This window comes from Lagenorhynchus albirostris, chromosome 1 (genome assembly GCF_949774975.1).
Source record: "Lagenorhynchus albirostris chromosome 1, mLagAlb1.1, whole genome shotgun sequence".
Lineage (NCBI taxonomy): Eukaryota > Metazoa > Chordata > Mammalia > Artiodactyla > Delphinidae > Lagenorhynchus > Lagenorhynchus albirostris.
Window position 1 is genome coordinate 163,572,608 of NC_083095.1, and position 16,409 is coordinate 163,589,016.

At 43.8% G+C, this 16,409-nt stretch overlaps 1 protein-coding gene across 12 annotated transcripts in view; it reads left to right on the forward strand.

Annotated features, from left to right (window-relative positions):
- Positions 1–16,409, forward strand: part of CRTC3 (CREB regulated transcription coactivator 3) — a 103,802-nt gene that overhangs the window by 59,484 nt on the left and 27,909 nt on the right. For all 12 annotated transcript variants that reach the window (XR_009542270.1, XR_009542269.1, XR_009542267.1 and 9 more), the window contains exons 3-6: positions 758–877; positions 8,403–8,464; positions 9,799–9,861; positions 11,967–12,067. Coding sequence is in view for 4 of the 12 variants with exons in the window: in XM_060158109.1 (XP_060014092.1) it covers positions 758–877; positions 8,403–8,464; positions 9,799–9,861; positions 11,967–12,067 (346 nt within the window). In the remaining 8 variants the exon portion in view is untranslated. The remainder of the gene's footprint in view (positions 1–757; positions 878–8,402; positions 8,465–9,798; positions 9,862–11,966; positions 12,068–16,409) is intronic.

The following is a 16,409-nucleotide window of genomic DNA, read 5'->3' on the forward strand; positions in this document are numbered from 1 at the left end:
CTTGAATCTGTTTGTATTTTCATTTGTGCCATTTGGGGTATAAATGAGTTGATAATGAGCTGTGTGTTTCCCACTTGTATTCAGGTAGTATTCTTTTTTCTCGCCTTGACTCAGGGGTCACAAACTCAGATGTCTAACATAAGAAGTCATTTGAGTGGTCCGGTGTCCCACCTGCAGAGAGCAGCTACTCTCAATTTCAGTCCCCATTGCCAAGTGGGAATTTGGGACCAGTGTGGCCAAGATGTTCAGATTTTTCACTAGAAGCCCCAAACCTGAATTTTTAAACATTGTCGAGTCAATCAAAAATATAAAAAGACACCGTATAGAGCAAGTAGTCCCCAGTCCCCAGGAGGTATCCCATTTTATTTCTGGATGCCACATCTATGTTTCTGCACACTGCACGCTGTAGGTACTCAGTTCGCTTCTGTCTTAAGTATACCTCTTTTACATTTCATGCTTATCTCCTAATTCCTGGGATTTGATGTATGAGTCCATAGTCTCCAAATTGTGACAGCTTTTAATATATCATTCTTCCAGCTTTCATCTTCACACACTAAAGACTATTTTAAATTATTCTGTAATGATGTAGAAACAGCTCCATGTGCTGCATTTTATTTACCTTGACTCAAGGCACAGTCATAGACACCAGTAAAATTATAAAGTCAGCCTTGTCATCTGTTGTTGTGATCAGTTGGTGTTCTTGAGGGTGAGTGGCAATGTCACGGTCACAAGCCAACTCTCTTCCTTCTCTCCACAGCCGGCGTTCCACCCAGCTGACAGCGTGCGCGGAACCCGCCACCATGGGCTGGTGGAGAGGCCGTCCCGGACCCGCTTCCACCCCCTCCACCGACGGTCTGGGGACAAGCCAGGACGACAAATATCCTTTTTCATTGTCTGAGGAGAGGATAAGTTTTGAAAGGTTTTCAGGATGTATCTTCCCTGTCATTCCCCTTTGGCCTCAAAATCTTCATTTTATCTGATGAACAGAGGCAAGAAAAATAAGTGAGTTGGAAACCAGAAACATCTCCGCAGGTAAAAATTGGAAGGATCATTGTAGATGTTTACTTTATGAAAGTGTCAATAAAGTTCAGTTTAATGAAGTAACTGAACATAAACAACATGTAATTCAGCCCCACTGCAAGGCCTTCTCAGCATTTTCTTCAGAAATCAGCAGTCAGAATTAAACGTGACTTTGAATCAGGTTAGATAGATTTAATCTCTCCAGCCAAAACAAACAGACAGATAGGTGATTTGTTTTTATTTCTGTTGACCCACTGACCTGCTGCTAGAACTTACAGAAGAAATTTTATATGATTTTCTATTTATGGAGTTTCAAACTCAATAGATGACAACTAAAATATAAAGCTGGTATTTAGGAAAATCTTACGTAGTGATATTCACTCACACCAAATCCTATGCTATTAAGTAGGAAGAAAGAAAAGGAGATTGTGAATTCATCTGACAATTTTATTTTTGAGGCCAGAGTGGGGTGTGCTGCTCGGGGTCCAGCATTGTGCTCAGGGCTTTTGGAAACAGACCTGAGCTGGATTTTGTGGGAGGAGGGCCTGCGTTCTCACTTCACTCTTCTCACCCGCAGGGGTGGAGGAAGACGAGAAAGGCGGGGTAAGTCTTACTGCAGAGCTGGATTCCTGGCAGTGATGGTAGAGTTCGCTTCACCAGCCTAGAAACCAGGAAGTGGGGGGAGGACGCTTATGTTTACTGAGCACCTACCCATGCCAGACACTGTGCTGGGCAGTTCATATGTCATTTAGTCCTCAATACTTACTGAGCAGTTTACTTTTTTTAACCCCCATTTTCTAATGAGGAAACTGAGTGTCAGAGTAACTTGCCCAAAATTCCACTGCTGAGGTTGGAGGGGCCCAGATTCAGCCCAGGTCAAGCTGACCCCCCAGCCTGAGCCCCTCCCTCGCTACAGCACTCAGTGGTCCCCAGGACCACACTCAAGAGAGACCCCCTGGGAGGAGTTGCGGGGGGTGGGGGTGGGGGTGGGGGTGGGGGTCGCACAGAGGAAACCACTGCTTCTCTTGCCCTTGGGCTTCTTGCAGTTTTCTGTCAATGTGAGGCGAGGTAATGACCCCAATGAATGTTTACTTCTCCTCTCTTCCACCCCCAGGGACACACCACATTTGGTCCACTGAGATACCTTGACTTCTAATTTTGTGTATCATGTGACCATTATCTGGGAAAATGAAGTTGATAACTGATTTTTCCAATTTCTTTCTGGGAGGCGAGAATTCTACCATTTAACCACCAATACCCCTCAAATTCCTTTCTGGAATGTGTAGTAACTTTTACATAGAATGCAAAAGGAAAGGAGAATTCAGGCAGTACTTCAGCTAATTCACATGTGTGCGGGTGGAGTAGTACCTGGAACCATTGTCTAAATTGCTTGGAATTTTCAAGTAAAAGAGTGTTTCTTGATGTAACTAACATTGTATCTTTTTCTAATTTCTCAATTCCCTCTTTCCCTTGTAGGTGTTCTCTCTAAATATTATAATACATATAGATATATTTATAGCTATTTCAAATCCTTTTTGCAGCAAGTATAGTCTAAATATATGCATATACTCACAGCTTTTTAAACTAGAGGACTGTCTAGAAGAGGAGGAGATTGAAGAAAAGCAACGGAGAAAAATGTTCATTCACTTAACAGTTAGTGTTAGGCACCATTTAGACACTATAGATATCATGGGAAACATAACGTAGTCCCTGCCCTCAAGTTGCTTGTAGTTCAGTGGGAGAGGCAGCTGGCCAAGCGAACGGTGTCAGCACAGTGTGGTGAGCTGCAGGTGATGCAGCTTAGAGGCTGTGCAAGCTCAGAGTAGCACAGCCTGCACCAGTCTTGGGGAGATGGAGAAGGCATCCCAGAGGAAAATCTGAGGCTTGAAGTACAGGTAACAAGTGAGGGGATAGCATGTTTATTTATTTAACAGGTATTCACAGAGCCCCTTCTCTGTACAAGGTACTGTTCTAAGCACTGGGGACTCAGAGGTGTATGAGACAGATGTGTCCCTGCCTACTTGAGTTTACAGTCCTGTGGGAGATGACAGACAACAAACAGGTGAAAAAAAGAAAAAAGAAAAAATTATTAAAGGAAAATAACTTCAGGTGGTTGTGATATGCAGGGAGGAAGACAGCCGGGAGGAGATGTTTCAGGCGGAGTGAACAGCTTGTGCAAAGTGCCGGAGGGAGGACTTAGCTGTGTGTTCAGGTGACTCTGTCTCTTTTCAGGTAATAAGTCATAGGTTAGAACTTGACTGTGTATACGGGTCAACTCATGAGAGCAGCAGCAAAGCAGATCAACTCCTAAGGGCAGGAGAAGCAAGAACCAAATAAATATACAGATGAATTAAAGTTGTTCATCAGACAGTGCAAGTCTGATTCACCAACCATGAGATGTCTCTCTGAAGCACCTAACGGGGGTCCTGGGACTGATATCTGCTGACTCAAAAGAATTCTTTAGCGTGGGCCTGCCCATGAATAAACAGCGAGTCTCTTTTGAAGAATCAAGGGACCTTGAGCTCCTAGTAAAATATAAAAGTGGGATGATTTTATGTCGAAGATATGAATATATTCAGGAGAAGATGGGGAAGAGGGCTGCAATTCCACCTTTCCTTTCCTGGCCTGCATTCATTTGATTTTGCAGTAATTTGCTTAAAATGGTTGCCTTTCTCACCGATCTGTTACTTCCTTAATGAAGTTTTATTATTCGGAAGTATTAACACCGGTTTGAATCTTTGCTAGAACAAAGAGAAGAAATGTATTCAGAATTTTCTTCTTCCAGCTGTTTCTTGGCTTGGTGTTATTGTAGAACGCGCACACTGACTTCGAGAAGGGTTCAGTCCTATGATCTCAAATGAACATTGTTAACAGTGTGGGCACCACAAGCAGTGGAGATCTGGCACAAGGGCATTCCTCCCGTGGTGGGCAGTGGGCGGCCGCCATAGCAGGGAAGGCTGGCACAGTGGGCTCTGGGCTCTGCGGTTGGCATGGGGGCCGCCACAAGCAGAGACCAGGGCACTGCCCACCTGAGATCTGGCCCAGGGCTGTACTCAGGGCAGCAGAGAGGCACTGCCTGGTCCCCAGCTGGGGGCCTGGGCCTGAGAACTCGGAGGAGAGGCTCTCCTACCTTCCTGCAGCTGCTCGTGTCTTCAGCAGCCCTTCTCACTCCTCAAAGGCAGCAAACATGTATCCCAAACACCATCCTGTTGAATTTCTGAGCTATTAACATAAATTTACAGCAAATATAATATTATCTCAGACCTGTGGATAATACATTGAAGAAAAGGGGGACACACCTAAGAATCATAAGAAACCCCTTCCTCTAAAAGAGATGTGTTTTTAGGAAGAAAGAAAAACAAATGTTTAGAAATTTTCTGATTTACATTCCCAACAAGGTTTGAGAGTATATTGTGTCCAGAAAACTAGGGTGAACAGTCACGAAGAGATGCCTTAAGACCTGCCAAAGTTAGGAATGGCTTTCCTCTTTGGAATAGGCCTTGCTTTGATTCTTTTCATACAATGAGATGAAAATTTTAGGATGTCAGTTTATAGAACACTGTTTCTTTGAAATGCACTGCCTATTATATTTGAGAAATGTCGGGTTCTCTGTATCTTCTGGAAGCTTCACAGTTTATATTAGGGGTCTGAGAAGCCTGGCAGTTAAGAAACTTCTTGTCTTTAACCCAGGGTTTCCAAAACTTAGTTGATCATAAAATCCAGTTTTTACCTACCACCCATTAAGGATTTCCATCTCGGAGGATAGGGAAATGCTAGTTTTTAGAGTTTTAAGGGGAAAATAGCCAGACTTCAAAATCCCACATGCCGCCTGTTTGTCACTCGCGTGCTGAGGTAAACAGGAGGACATTTTCATACACACAGGGACTCAAAAAAGATCTCACTCATGTACCTCCCTTCATGTTTGACTTTTAGATGTATTCTGGCAGGACATAGTTGGAGGTAAAAGGACGAGGAAGTTGAGCGATGGTGAAGACATGGTTGAGAAATTAGGAAGGAACCAAATTGTGGTCAGTTTTATATGTTAAATCTGACCCTGGCACTTGTCTTGGTGGGTGGGTTCTATTAACCCACCAGACCTGGAGTTCACTTACCCCACCAGCTGCGTGGACCATCATGAACCTGCCCCACAAACTCTGTGCCTGGAGGAGCACGGAGTTGCAGAGGGCAGGAGAGAACATGGTCGCCCCTAGGCTGCTCAAGAAGGCAGTTCCTGAGCCCTGCCCCGGGTGCCCTTACCTCATGGGAACAGGAAGCCAAAAGAAGAACCCGGCTGTGCTCACCAGCCACGAGCAGGCAGCACAAGAAAGAGACAGGGTCGGACTTGTTTGGAGCTTCTGAGGCTCAGTGACCCCACCCATGGGGAAATGGGCCAGCAGGTGTCCTGTCATATCAGCAGAAGGGCTACTCCCCTTCCTCTGGGAAAGAGTGCGTGAGAACTTTCCCTCTGACCCTCCCTGAGCTGAGAAGGAGCAGGAGCCCCCTTGTCGATGGACTGAGGCAGGAGCACGAGGGGAAGGATTCTCCGCTACAGAACTGCAGGGACTTGGGGAGAGAGAGCAGCCCGGGATGACTGGCATTTCCACCTGGAGCACCTGGGTGGATGGCACCCTCCATTACATACGATGGACTCCTAACAAGACGAGCAGGCGAGAGGCAAGATGATGAGTGGGGTTTTAGGTAGAATTTGAGGTACTTTTGGTGGAGAAGCTGAGTAGGCAGTTGGAAATTTGAGCCTGAAGTTCATGAGAACTGTTGGGAGCTGGAGGTATGGATTTATGAGTTACTGGACTGTGGATGATGGATGGAGCCAGAGGCATGGGTGGGACCGACCAAGGTGAGCATGGAAGGCAGGACACTCTTCCCAAAGTGGCTGTGCCCGGAGTCCCCAGCCTCTCGCCCTGCTCCCACTCTACATGGCACGCATGATACTGAGACCCTTCTTCCCATCCTGTCCTTTTGAGATCAATGTAAGCAGATGTGGGCTGAGAGGCTGTGAGGCCACAGAAACTCTGGACCATCAGGGTTGAAGGCAGAAGAGGAGGAGCCAGAAGAGGAGTGCACAGGGGGATAAATAAAAAGGCCCATTATAATGTGGGATTGTTTGTTTTTGGATTTCTTTTTTTAATGTTGACCATTTATAAAGTCTTCATGGAATTTGCTACAATACTGCCTCCATTCCATGCCTTGGCTCCTTGGCCGGGAGGCATGTGGGATCCCGGCTCCCCAACCAGGGATCGAACCTGCACCCCCTGCGCCAGAAGGCAAAGTCTCAACCACTGGACCGCCAGGGAAGTCCCTGTGAGACTGTTCTGTGACTTAGGCTTAACTAACGTAGTGCTGGGTGAGGAGCTGATCTGGCTTGTTAAAAACCCTGTCACCTCTGCTGCTGTTCTGTTTGTTTGCTGGCAGCTAGCAAGCACTCTAGAAATGTTTGTTGAATTCAATGGTAAATTCAAGTTTGTAAACAAGGGTATTTTTTCTGTCTTTAGGATGTTCTTTAGGACATATTAGTGTTGTAGAGTAATTAAAGCCACCTGAACAAAATTTTCTGAAATCTTCAGAAGAACAAATAAACCTTTTGTAGGTTTTCTTCTGTTGAATTTAGCTGTAAGCTATTGACATTAGTGGTTACTAACATTAGTGGTTCTCTTGGTGCCAACAATTGTTGGGTTTTCGAATATCCATTAAGTGAGATGTGAATGGTGAGAACTGGGAGAGCTCAGAGGTCACATCTTTTAGCTTTTGAAGCCTCAGCCTACTCATATTAAAATTTCAGGAACTTACTACATTTCCATGTTGTTAATACACATCAGAAAGGCTAAAATGCTGACTTACACCTCAACATTGAAATAATCGATGTTTGATCATTGCACTGCTATTACACCACTGCATTCTAATTTGTATTACAGGTTCCAGATAAGTGGACTTAAGGACTTTAAGGGTGGCAGTGTCCTGAGGGAAGTGGTAAACTTCTGCTTCTGAAATTTATCTTTTCTGGACAGAGATTCATCAAACTCTGCAGGAAAGAGAAAGGCTCAATGCCTTCTCCCTAATGGCTCTGCCAACTGAGATACTGCTGTGCTTCCTCTCAGAGGGCCTTCTTATTTCTTTATCACCTTTTCCTCTTCTGTCTCCTTCTGCAGTCTGTTCTCATCTGTACTTTGCATACATTAAGCCTAATATTTGGTGTTGAAGAAATGTCTGGTCTCTCTTTTGAAAATAGCTCTGTTTTATTGCCTTGACTAAGATTCAGATTAAGAAAGAAGGTAACTAGACATGACAAAACTAATACACAGGAAGTGAACCTTGTGATCTTAATGCTTCTGGCAAAGGAAATATTTCATGAAGAGTTCATTAGTGCCCATGTTTTACTAATGCCAGATTCTGCCTGTAGGATAGGGTCCTTCTCCGTTGGTTCCCATTTCCTTCTGAGCCCTAGCTCAGAAGCCCTGGCTTCCTTTATACAGAATCATGGAAGATTTTTTAGCAGGAGAATAATATGATTTAAAATGTTTTAAGAAGGCTATTCTATATGTATAATTAACTAAATTAACCAAAACGGCTCTACTGTGCTCAGCATGTATAGTGTAGCATCACATTTGTTTTTCCATATTTCCATTTCACCTGGAATATGTTCTAAGGCAGGCTAGACCCAGTGAAGAATACAGAAATTATAAAACGGGGCCCCTGACAACCCAAGGAAGTTCACATTTCTCCACAAACCTAATGCCGCTCTCTTTTAGTTATAAGAAACAGAAACCCTCAACTTGGAAAAAAGGAAATTTATTGGCTTATGTCACTAGAAGCCCAAGGGGCTAGATCCAGGGGTTTGTACAATAGCATCGAGATTCAGCATCTGTGAGGGGCTACCTCTGAATTGACTTCCAGGGAGGGAAACCCAGGTCCATGTGGTCCTCGGGCTCACCACGTCAGCTGGGGGCACTCCTTTTCCCCCTTGTTTGTATATGAGCCCATCCCTGAACCAGTCACAGGGGGATAAGTTACCTTGACTGGAAATATTGGGTCTGTGTACATTTTGTGGGGCAGGCAGGCCCACACAGAATGACAGCCTTACCAGGTTTCGGATCGGGGTGGAAGCAGTTCTTGAAAGTAAAAGATGTTGGGCAGGCAGAAAAAAAAAAAAAGAAACACCCCATGTGAATCATGCAGAGATGGCACTGGTTAGAAGATAGAATAGATTTTTCCAGAGGAAGTTGATAAGACAAAGCATGGAGGAAGAGATGTCGGGTGTAGAGATAAAGATAAGAACCAAAAAAGTTGTTGAACTCCCCACGATTCCAGCCTCTTAGTTCTGCTTCAACTTTCCATTCATTATATTTTTCCTTTATTGAAAATTCTACTTTGATGGTAGTACATTTGGAGCTAATTACGCCTCGCAGCCCCTGGATGAGAGTTGGCCAAGGTAAGCAAGCCTTATTTTCAAAGATAGGAGGGGCATGTGCTAACCATTTTTGGATGGTTTCGCTTTATTGTATCCACCTTGAATGTTGTTTTAGAAATTTCTAATCTAAAGCACAGGCTCTTGTTTTCTCTTATAAAACTTAAGTCTTTCCATGTATAATCATAGACTTATATGAAAGTCTAAAATTAAGTTATTTAAATCAATCTAGATCTTCATTTTAAAGACCAAATAGAAACACATTTGGAATACAATTACCAACATACTACTCTGATTTTTTATTCTTATATTTGAATATATAACGTGTCTTGGTAAGCTACTGAAAGAAACATAAGACTTTAGTAAGCTCCTAAAACTAATTTGCATAGTGGATTTGACCAAGGGTCTCTCTGAGTATTTTTGTATATAGAGAATATATACCAAAAAGTTGAGTGTTTTTGAATGCTGAGGGTGACAGAATATAAAATTAACTGAAAAGATTGTTACATCCGGTGGATGCATGGTATCATTTTCAGATCACCTAGTCAGATTTAAGAGGCATTTGAAATGTATGTATTGAGAAAATTTAGCTCTCTCGGTTGAGATCTATTCTCCGTCCATTCTCGGGGCAAACAGTGGCAGCACTTCCTGTGGATAATGTAGTCAGGACCTGGAAAAGATCGATATGAAGATGAGTGACAGCTGGCCCCTACCTCAAGTAGGTTTTCAGCAGCGCTTAAGAATCTTGGGATCCACGGTTGTAGGATAAGCACAATATTTTGTTTTAAATCATAAAAAGATACCTCCAAATTGAGATTCTAAAAATTTGTATTCAAGAAAAATTGTCTTAGGCTTTCCAGAGCGGGAAGATTAGTCAAATTCATAGTTTCATAAACTGGGCTACTGTAACAGTTATATTCCTCTTCATGGGAGTCTGTGTGGGGTTGCAGCATTTCTGCTTCCAGTCCGGCCAGGCACCCGCATGCACACACTCCACGCACTCGGGGTATGTGACAAGGGGTAGTTTTTCACACATCTGGAGTAAGACCTCACATCCCCAGAGAGGAACTGGTCATAGATTTGAAACATTTCAAAAGGCATTCAAAGGTGCTTGTTGGACCTTTTAAAAAAAAAAACAAAAAAACCTTGTTATGTGCCCAGCTATCTCATTTGCTCCTGCTGTTCCCATGGATTTGTGATAGTTTTAATCATGGAAATCAGAAATCACAGGAACTGGAGAGGTCAGCCTTGCAGCTGGGTTAATAGAGGAGCCAGTTCTCAAACCCAGGCCGGAGGTTCTCCTTTGCTTCCCGTATATTGAACTTCTTTTTCTTTTTATGTTATTCTGGTTTTTAAAGGCAGCAGCCTCCTTGGAAGGAAGAGAAGCACCCTGGGTTCAGGCTAACATCTGCACTTAACAGGTACATGGCTTGTTTTCTAGTAGAAATAAACTTTAAGCCAGTCGCCTTGATTGTCCTGATGTTTTCTAATATATCATCCATTTGCCAGAGTACGTTTATATCAGTTGTGTTTATATGAAGTGTTTAAAAAAAAAAAAGGAACCCAAATCTCCCACCAGGTCGTGAACGTCTGCTCAGGACACTGCAGCAGTGTGAGAACATGAGGTCTGAGTGGATAACAGGGTCTGCCTCTCTTAATCTGTGACCTTGAGCAAGTTATGTAGCTTCCCTATGCCTCAGTTTACTCATCTGGAAAAGGGAGATAACAGTGCCAATATCAAGGGGTGGTTGTGAGGATTAAATAAGATACATAAGGAACTTGGGAATCGTAAGTATTCAATATACATTAGCTATTAAATGATCACTTTGAGCTGGACCCCAGTGGTAAGTGTTCTACACAGGTCATTTTTTTTTGATCCTGATAACATTCTACAAGAATGAGTAGTATTTTCTGTTCTAAGAGGTTATAAACGACTTTTCCAAGGCCACTTAGCTAATATGTGATGGAACTGGGATTAAAAAAAAAAAAATTAGTGCAAAATTTTAACATATACAAAAAAGAGTTGGAAAGGAAAATAGTTATAAGAATTCCGTGTGCCCATCCTTCAGCTTCTATTTCTACCCCGCCGTCCCCCACACCCCCATCCCAGCACCGGCCAGATAAAGTATTTCACCTGTAAATATATCTAACAGTATAAGCCTGATAGGAACCTTTTTTAAAAAAACATAACCACAATGCCATTATTACACTTAACAAAATTAACAGTAATTTCTAACATTATTTAATACCCAGTCTGTATTCAGATTTTCCCAGTTGTCTCTCTGCATTTGATTGATATTCTCCTGAGTCTTTTTGAATCTGTAAAGGAGCTAGAATCTGAACCCAGGGCTCTCTGATCCCAGAGTCCACACTCTTCCTGTTTTTCATGTAGGTTCTGAACCGCCTCTCCCTTTGTCTGAACACAACACAGCCATGGTGCACAGTCAAGCCACATGGCTTGGTGGCCACAGGAGGCCATCACCTGGAACAGCCCACAAAGAAGCATTTTAGATTAATTTCAGGTCTCTCACAAGTTCTTTTTATGGCAGACAGTTTGACCCTTGGATGAGATAAGTAACTAATATCTCTTAGAGTCGAAGCTAAATATAAATTGGAGCTGTCTGGGAGAATTCCAGAAATTTGCTATAGTTCAACGGTTCCCAAAATGTTTGTCTTAAGACTCCTTTGCAATCTTAAAAGCCACTGAGGCCCTCAGTGTTTGTTTGTGTGAGTATATTTGTTTGTATTTCGCTATTGATATTGGAAATTAAATTGAGAGATTTATAGAAGATACTTATTAAATGCATTTAGAAATAAAATAACAATAATAAACTCATTACATGTCGATAAATATCTTTTTTTAAGAAGCACAGTTATATTTTCTGAAACAAAAAAAATTTACTGAGAAGAGTGGCATTGTTGTACCTTTTACAAATCTCTTGAAGATAGCTCGATTCTCTGCTTGTGCATTCAGCCTGCGGTGACATCACAGGTCACAAGGCTGCTGGAAAACTACTGTGCTCATGAGAGCGAGAGTGAAAGGGCAAAGGACACATTAGCGTTATTTTGAAAGTTGTCTTGACCTTGCATTCTCCCTGGAAGGGTTTGAGAGTCACTGCTATCGGTGATCCTTCGTATAGGAGGAGTTATTCTCAGATGGGGAAAAGCTAGTGCAGCCACAGAGAATATACTGATCACAGCGATCTTCTGAGTTGTGAGGAAAACTGGGAAGTTTCTTAGAGGAAGCCGTGAATCCAGGGTCTGCCTTGTTGAACCAGATCATTATGCCATTAGCTTCAAAGGAAAAGATCATACAAGTACAAATTATAGTCTTTTGGGTATGGGCCATCCTCAGAGGCTGTTACTGATCTAAGGGACTTCAGGTAGGTCCAGACCCCTCATTTTATGGATGATTGCAAATCTGTTATTCTTGCCTTCTTTCCTGTTGGTAATTTTCAGCAAAGAACATTGCATTTTCACTAAGGAAAAATGGATTTTCAGCCAGACTCTCTCCTCCCCCCATTAGGACCAATTCTGACTCTGCTCTTCACACGAGTGCTCTGAGCACCAAGCCCCAGGACCCCTATGGAGGAGGGGGCCAGTCGGCCTGGCCTGCCTCATACATGGGTAAGACATGCAGGCCCGATGCTAACAGCATCTGTGCCTTCTCATTCTGTCCTATGGGAACCGGGAGAGAGAAAAGCTTAAACCGCAAGTGCATTTCCCCGATTCGTGGTCCTCAGGGGAAAACTCCTGGCAGGGGAGATGTGTGTGTGCTCACAATGAAATAAGAATGGAGCTTCTCTCCTGCCTCTTCCTTTGCAAATTGTCTCTTCTTGGCATCTCTTGACCCTCCAGCTTCCTCTACTCCACACTCTTCCATTTTCAGGCCCTCATCATTTTTATAGGGACTCATAACAACTTGCTAACTGGTCTCCTTATTTCCAGTCTTATGTCCTCCCAATCCAGTTTTATGTTGGGTTCTCTGAAAGTCCTTTTTTCCCATCCAGAATCTGGACAAACTGAGAAATAAAAGTAGAAGTGATGGGTGGAGGTAAATACCACCTTTCTTCCTGACAAGAGGAAGTGACTTCTCTCTGTGGGTCTGTGGCTGTTAAGACTGAACCCCAGAGGGAGACTGACTCCCCCAGTGGCCAGCAGCACTGGCCCAGGGCGCCCCCCGCAGGAGCATCGAGGTCAGACTGCAGGGCAGGGCCGGCAGGGAGGCTGCTCTCCGAGGGAAGGTGCGCCCCTGGCCAGGAGGAGCGCGAGCCAGAGTGGAGCCGGCACACCCCCCCCACCCCCCCCACCCCCGCTCACTTGTTCCCCTCTTTGCTGCAGGTCATCATTCCACCTCCCTGGGGCCAGAGTGAGTAAAGGGGTGGAGAGAGGCCAGCGGGGACCAGGAGTGGGGAAAAGATTCATGCTGTCTGCTTCCAGAATGAACCCACATCTGATCATATTCCTCTCCTGCTTAAAATCTCAGTGCCACCCCCTCACCTCCCAGAGAGAGTCCAAATCTCTCAGTTTGGAATGACGCAGACTCCAGGATCTGGCCCTTGCCCACCTCTCTCCCTTCTCTCCTCACTCACCAGGCCCTCCCCACAAGTGGGTGAACTACTTCGGTTTCTATTAATGTTCCATCCTCTTCCCATCTCTTCCTCTCTTAACTTACTCCTGGCTCACCTGACCAGGGCCCTCAGCTTTGTCCCCACATCTGTGGAGCCATCCTTGACCTTCCTCCCTTTGCCAGCCCAGAGCTCCCCATGTCCTTCTAACATCCCAAAGCTCCTACCTATAGATGGCCATCTCGGCACCTGTGTCACTTGACTGCCTTTCTCGTGAATGTGCTTCTCTCCTTCTGCTCCCTGGAGGTTTCTTACAGTCAGCGTCTTATGGTCTTACCTTCCGCACAGTGCCTGGCACAGAGGAGTCCTCAGTGAGGGAGAGTGTGGAGAAAGTACTCAGTGGCTTATGTGTACAGAGCATACTCTAGTTGCTGAATCTAACCTGCATGTGAACCAAGTCTGGTTCACTAAGACAAAGACCAAGCCTGCCTTTCTGGAGTTTATAATCTAGTAGGAACAATGGTCCTGAACTATCCATTCCTTATGCACACTGACTCTTGTCCATAAATAGGGCTGTGTGTTTGGTCTTGAAATGGGATTAAATAAATCTTTGGCCAAGATAATGCTAGCTTTTCTAGTTTTCTTTACTTTTTAGGTAGTTTAAACCCTAAATAGTCTCTTTTCCTTCTGAGGAGAATATTCCAGGTCTTAAGTCCTTGCATATAGTAGGGATGGGATTTAATAATCCCTATATTGTTGTAATAATGCTGCATTTGTTCCCTTGGTGAAATTCAGAGATGCTACATTTACCTGAACAGTTTGTCAAGTATGAGCTCTTATAGAATTGGTTAGGACCGTCTAGCTGTTTCCACACATGGGGATATGAGAGTAAAGCTGGCAGTTATGTTGGAATTGGATATGGGTCCACTGCTTACCACTTAGAGAGGTAGGATATATGGGAAGATGGAGTAGTTTAGCTTCCAGATAGGTAGGGTTATAGGTAGACTATAGGCATGTATAAGCCTAAACAAGGTGCAGCAAGCGCTTAGTCTCCCCGGATTGGGAGGGAACCAGACTGATAGGCTTTAACCTGGAACTCCCCAAAAAGAGCTGCATTTCTGCTTCTGACATTCCTTCATTCGTGTCACCCTCTGTTTAAAGTTTCCGCTTCTCTAGAAAGGGCCAAAGGCCTACAGAGAACAAGGTAACAAGATCTTGAGGCCTGCATGCAGAGAGAAAAAAAAAAAACACAAAACTATAAAGAAAGTGATTGAGTGAAATATTTATGCCAAGAGTGATGTAGCCTCTGAGGGAAGAGGTGAGAAATGTCAGAAGGTGTGAGTGAGGATGAATAAGAAAAGCAGAAGAATGTCAGTGTTGATCCTAGTAGACAGAGCAATACAAAAAGCAGAAAGAAAGAAATCCTGGAGCAGAATTCCTGGGTCACTCCTTTTCACATCAGCAGTTACAAACCGTTGGGCCCCAATATCTCTCAACCGTGGAAGGTGGGCCGACCTCCAGCTTGGATGTCTGAACTGTGTGCCTCCTTCTGCAAAGTTGCCTTGCAAGTATAGCAGAACTCAGAAACACATCCAAATATGGATGTGTTTACATGGGAAAGCCAGTGTGTTTAAAATATTATTCAAGTCTCCAGGGATAGGAATTATTTCTGGAGAATTATATTTGTTGGTGGAAGCTGTTTTAAATAGTTTCATGTACTTTTCCCCCTGTCATTCATTAAAGTTTTTCATTTTCTTTCCTTTTGGACTTTAAAAATATCGGCTAGCTTTCCAAAAGGTATTTCTTATTATAGGACCAACCAAATAAAGTAAAGATTTAAAAAGTGATGGGAAAATATAATTGAAGCCCAGAATTAGGCTCCATAGCAGAAGCAATAACTGCTCTTTCCCTGGGAATCTTTCCTGAGCATAATGATGTAACCTCAGTTAATGTTCCCATTATTTATTTGCTTTTTTTTAATGAGCAGATGATAAGGGAGCATCTGCTCACAGCTTAACTACATAAACAATAAACTATGATACATTCATGAGCAGAGGTTTGTGTCCCAAGAAAACAAAGCCATTAGACTGATACGTAGTTAGTAATTTTCATAATGGTTATTGGGTTGCACGGCAATTAGGCATCCATGGTAAGCAGTTGATGTAAATTCTAGAAATAAACCTTTATACATCCAAACAAGATTTTTATAATTTCTCTCTTCTTGTTTAATTATCCAGAATTTATAAAGAGAAATATTGATCATTTCCCTGGCAGCATGTGCAGTTTAATTATTGTTTCACAGGCACACCCCCCCACACACACACACACACCCCCAATGGGTAAGCATGAGGGCACTCTGTGACACTTGCCCCGTTTCCCTGTCCCATAGCCTAGGGACTGTCCCTATCTCCCCTCCACTCCTCACCAGCGAGTGGAGGAGGGGGCTGCGGTGGTCCCTGTCCTTTCAGGGGGCAGTCTAGAGCTACGGGCAGAAGAGGGCATGAGGGTTGTCGTCTTTGCACCCAGAGCGGTAGATGCTGAGTGTTACCAGCTTTGAGAACTACAGCCCTGAGCTCCTCCCCAGGAAAAGAGGCCTGCCTCCCACCTCAGTGACCTTGCCAGAGGCAAAACCTTTGACCAGCGCAGTTAACTTTTTTTTTTTTAAACATCTTTATTGGAGTAGAATTGCTTTACAATGGTGTGTTAGTTTCTGCTTTATAACAAAGTGAATCAGTTATACATATACATATGTTACCATATCTCTTCCCTCTTGCATCTCCCTCCCTCCCACCCTCCCTATCCCACCCCTCTAGGTGGTCACAAAGCACTGAGCTGATCTCCTTGTGCTATGCGGCTGCTTCCCACTAGCTATCTATTTTACGTTTGGTAGTGTATATATGTCCATGCCACTCTCTCACTTTGTCCCAGCTTACCCTTCCCCCTCCCCGTATCCTCAAGTCCATTCTCTAACAGGTCTGTGTCTTTATTCCCATCTTGCTCCTAGGTTCTTCATGACCTTTTTTTTTTTTTCTTAGATTCCATGTATATGTGTTAGCATACGGTATTTGTTTTTCTCTTTCTGACTTACTTCACTCTGTATGACAGACTCTAGGTCCATCCACCTCACTACAAATAACTCAATTTCATTTAACGTTTAAAATGCAAGTAACCCTGAAAGAAGCTTGACTGCACGGATAGGAGGAAGAGGGGGATGGCAAAAGCATCCCAGATCTAAAGCGGGGCAAGAGTGTCACCCGGATGACAGGAGGGCCCAGAATGGGGAGGCTGAAGCCAGAGGCTTCTTAAAGGACACACGCTGGTTAAGGGATCTACCCCCTGCCTCTGCCTCTATTCAGCAAATCAAGGCTGTGCTAGGAGTTATTTTAGATTCGTCAGGCATG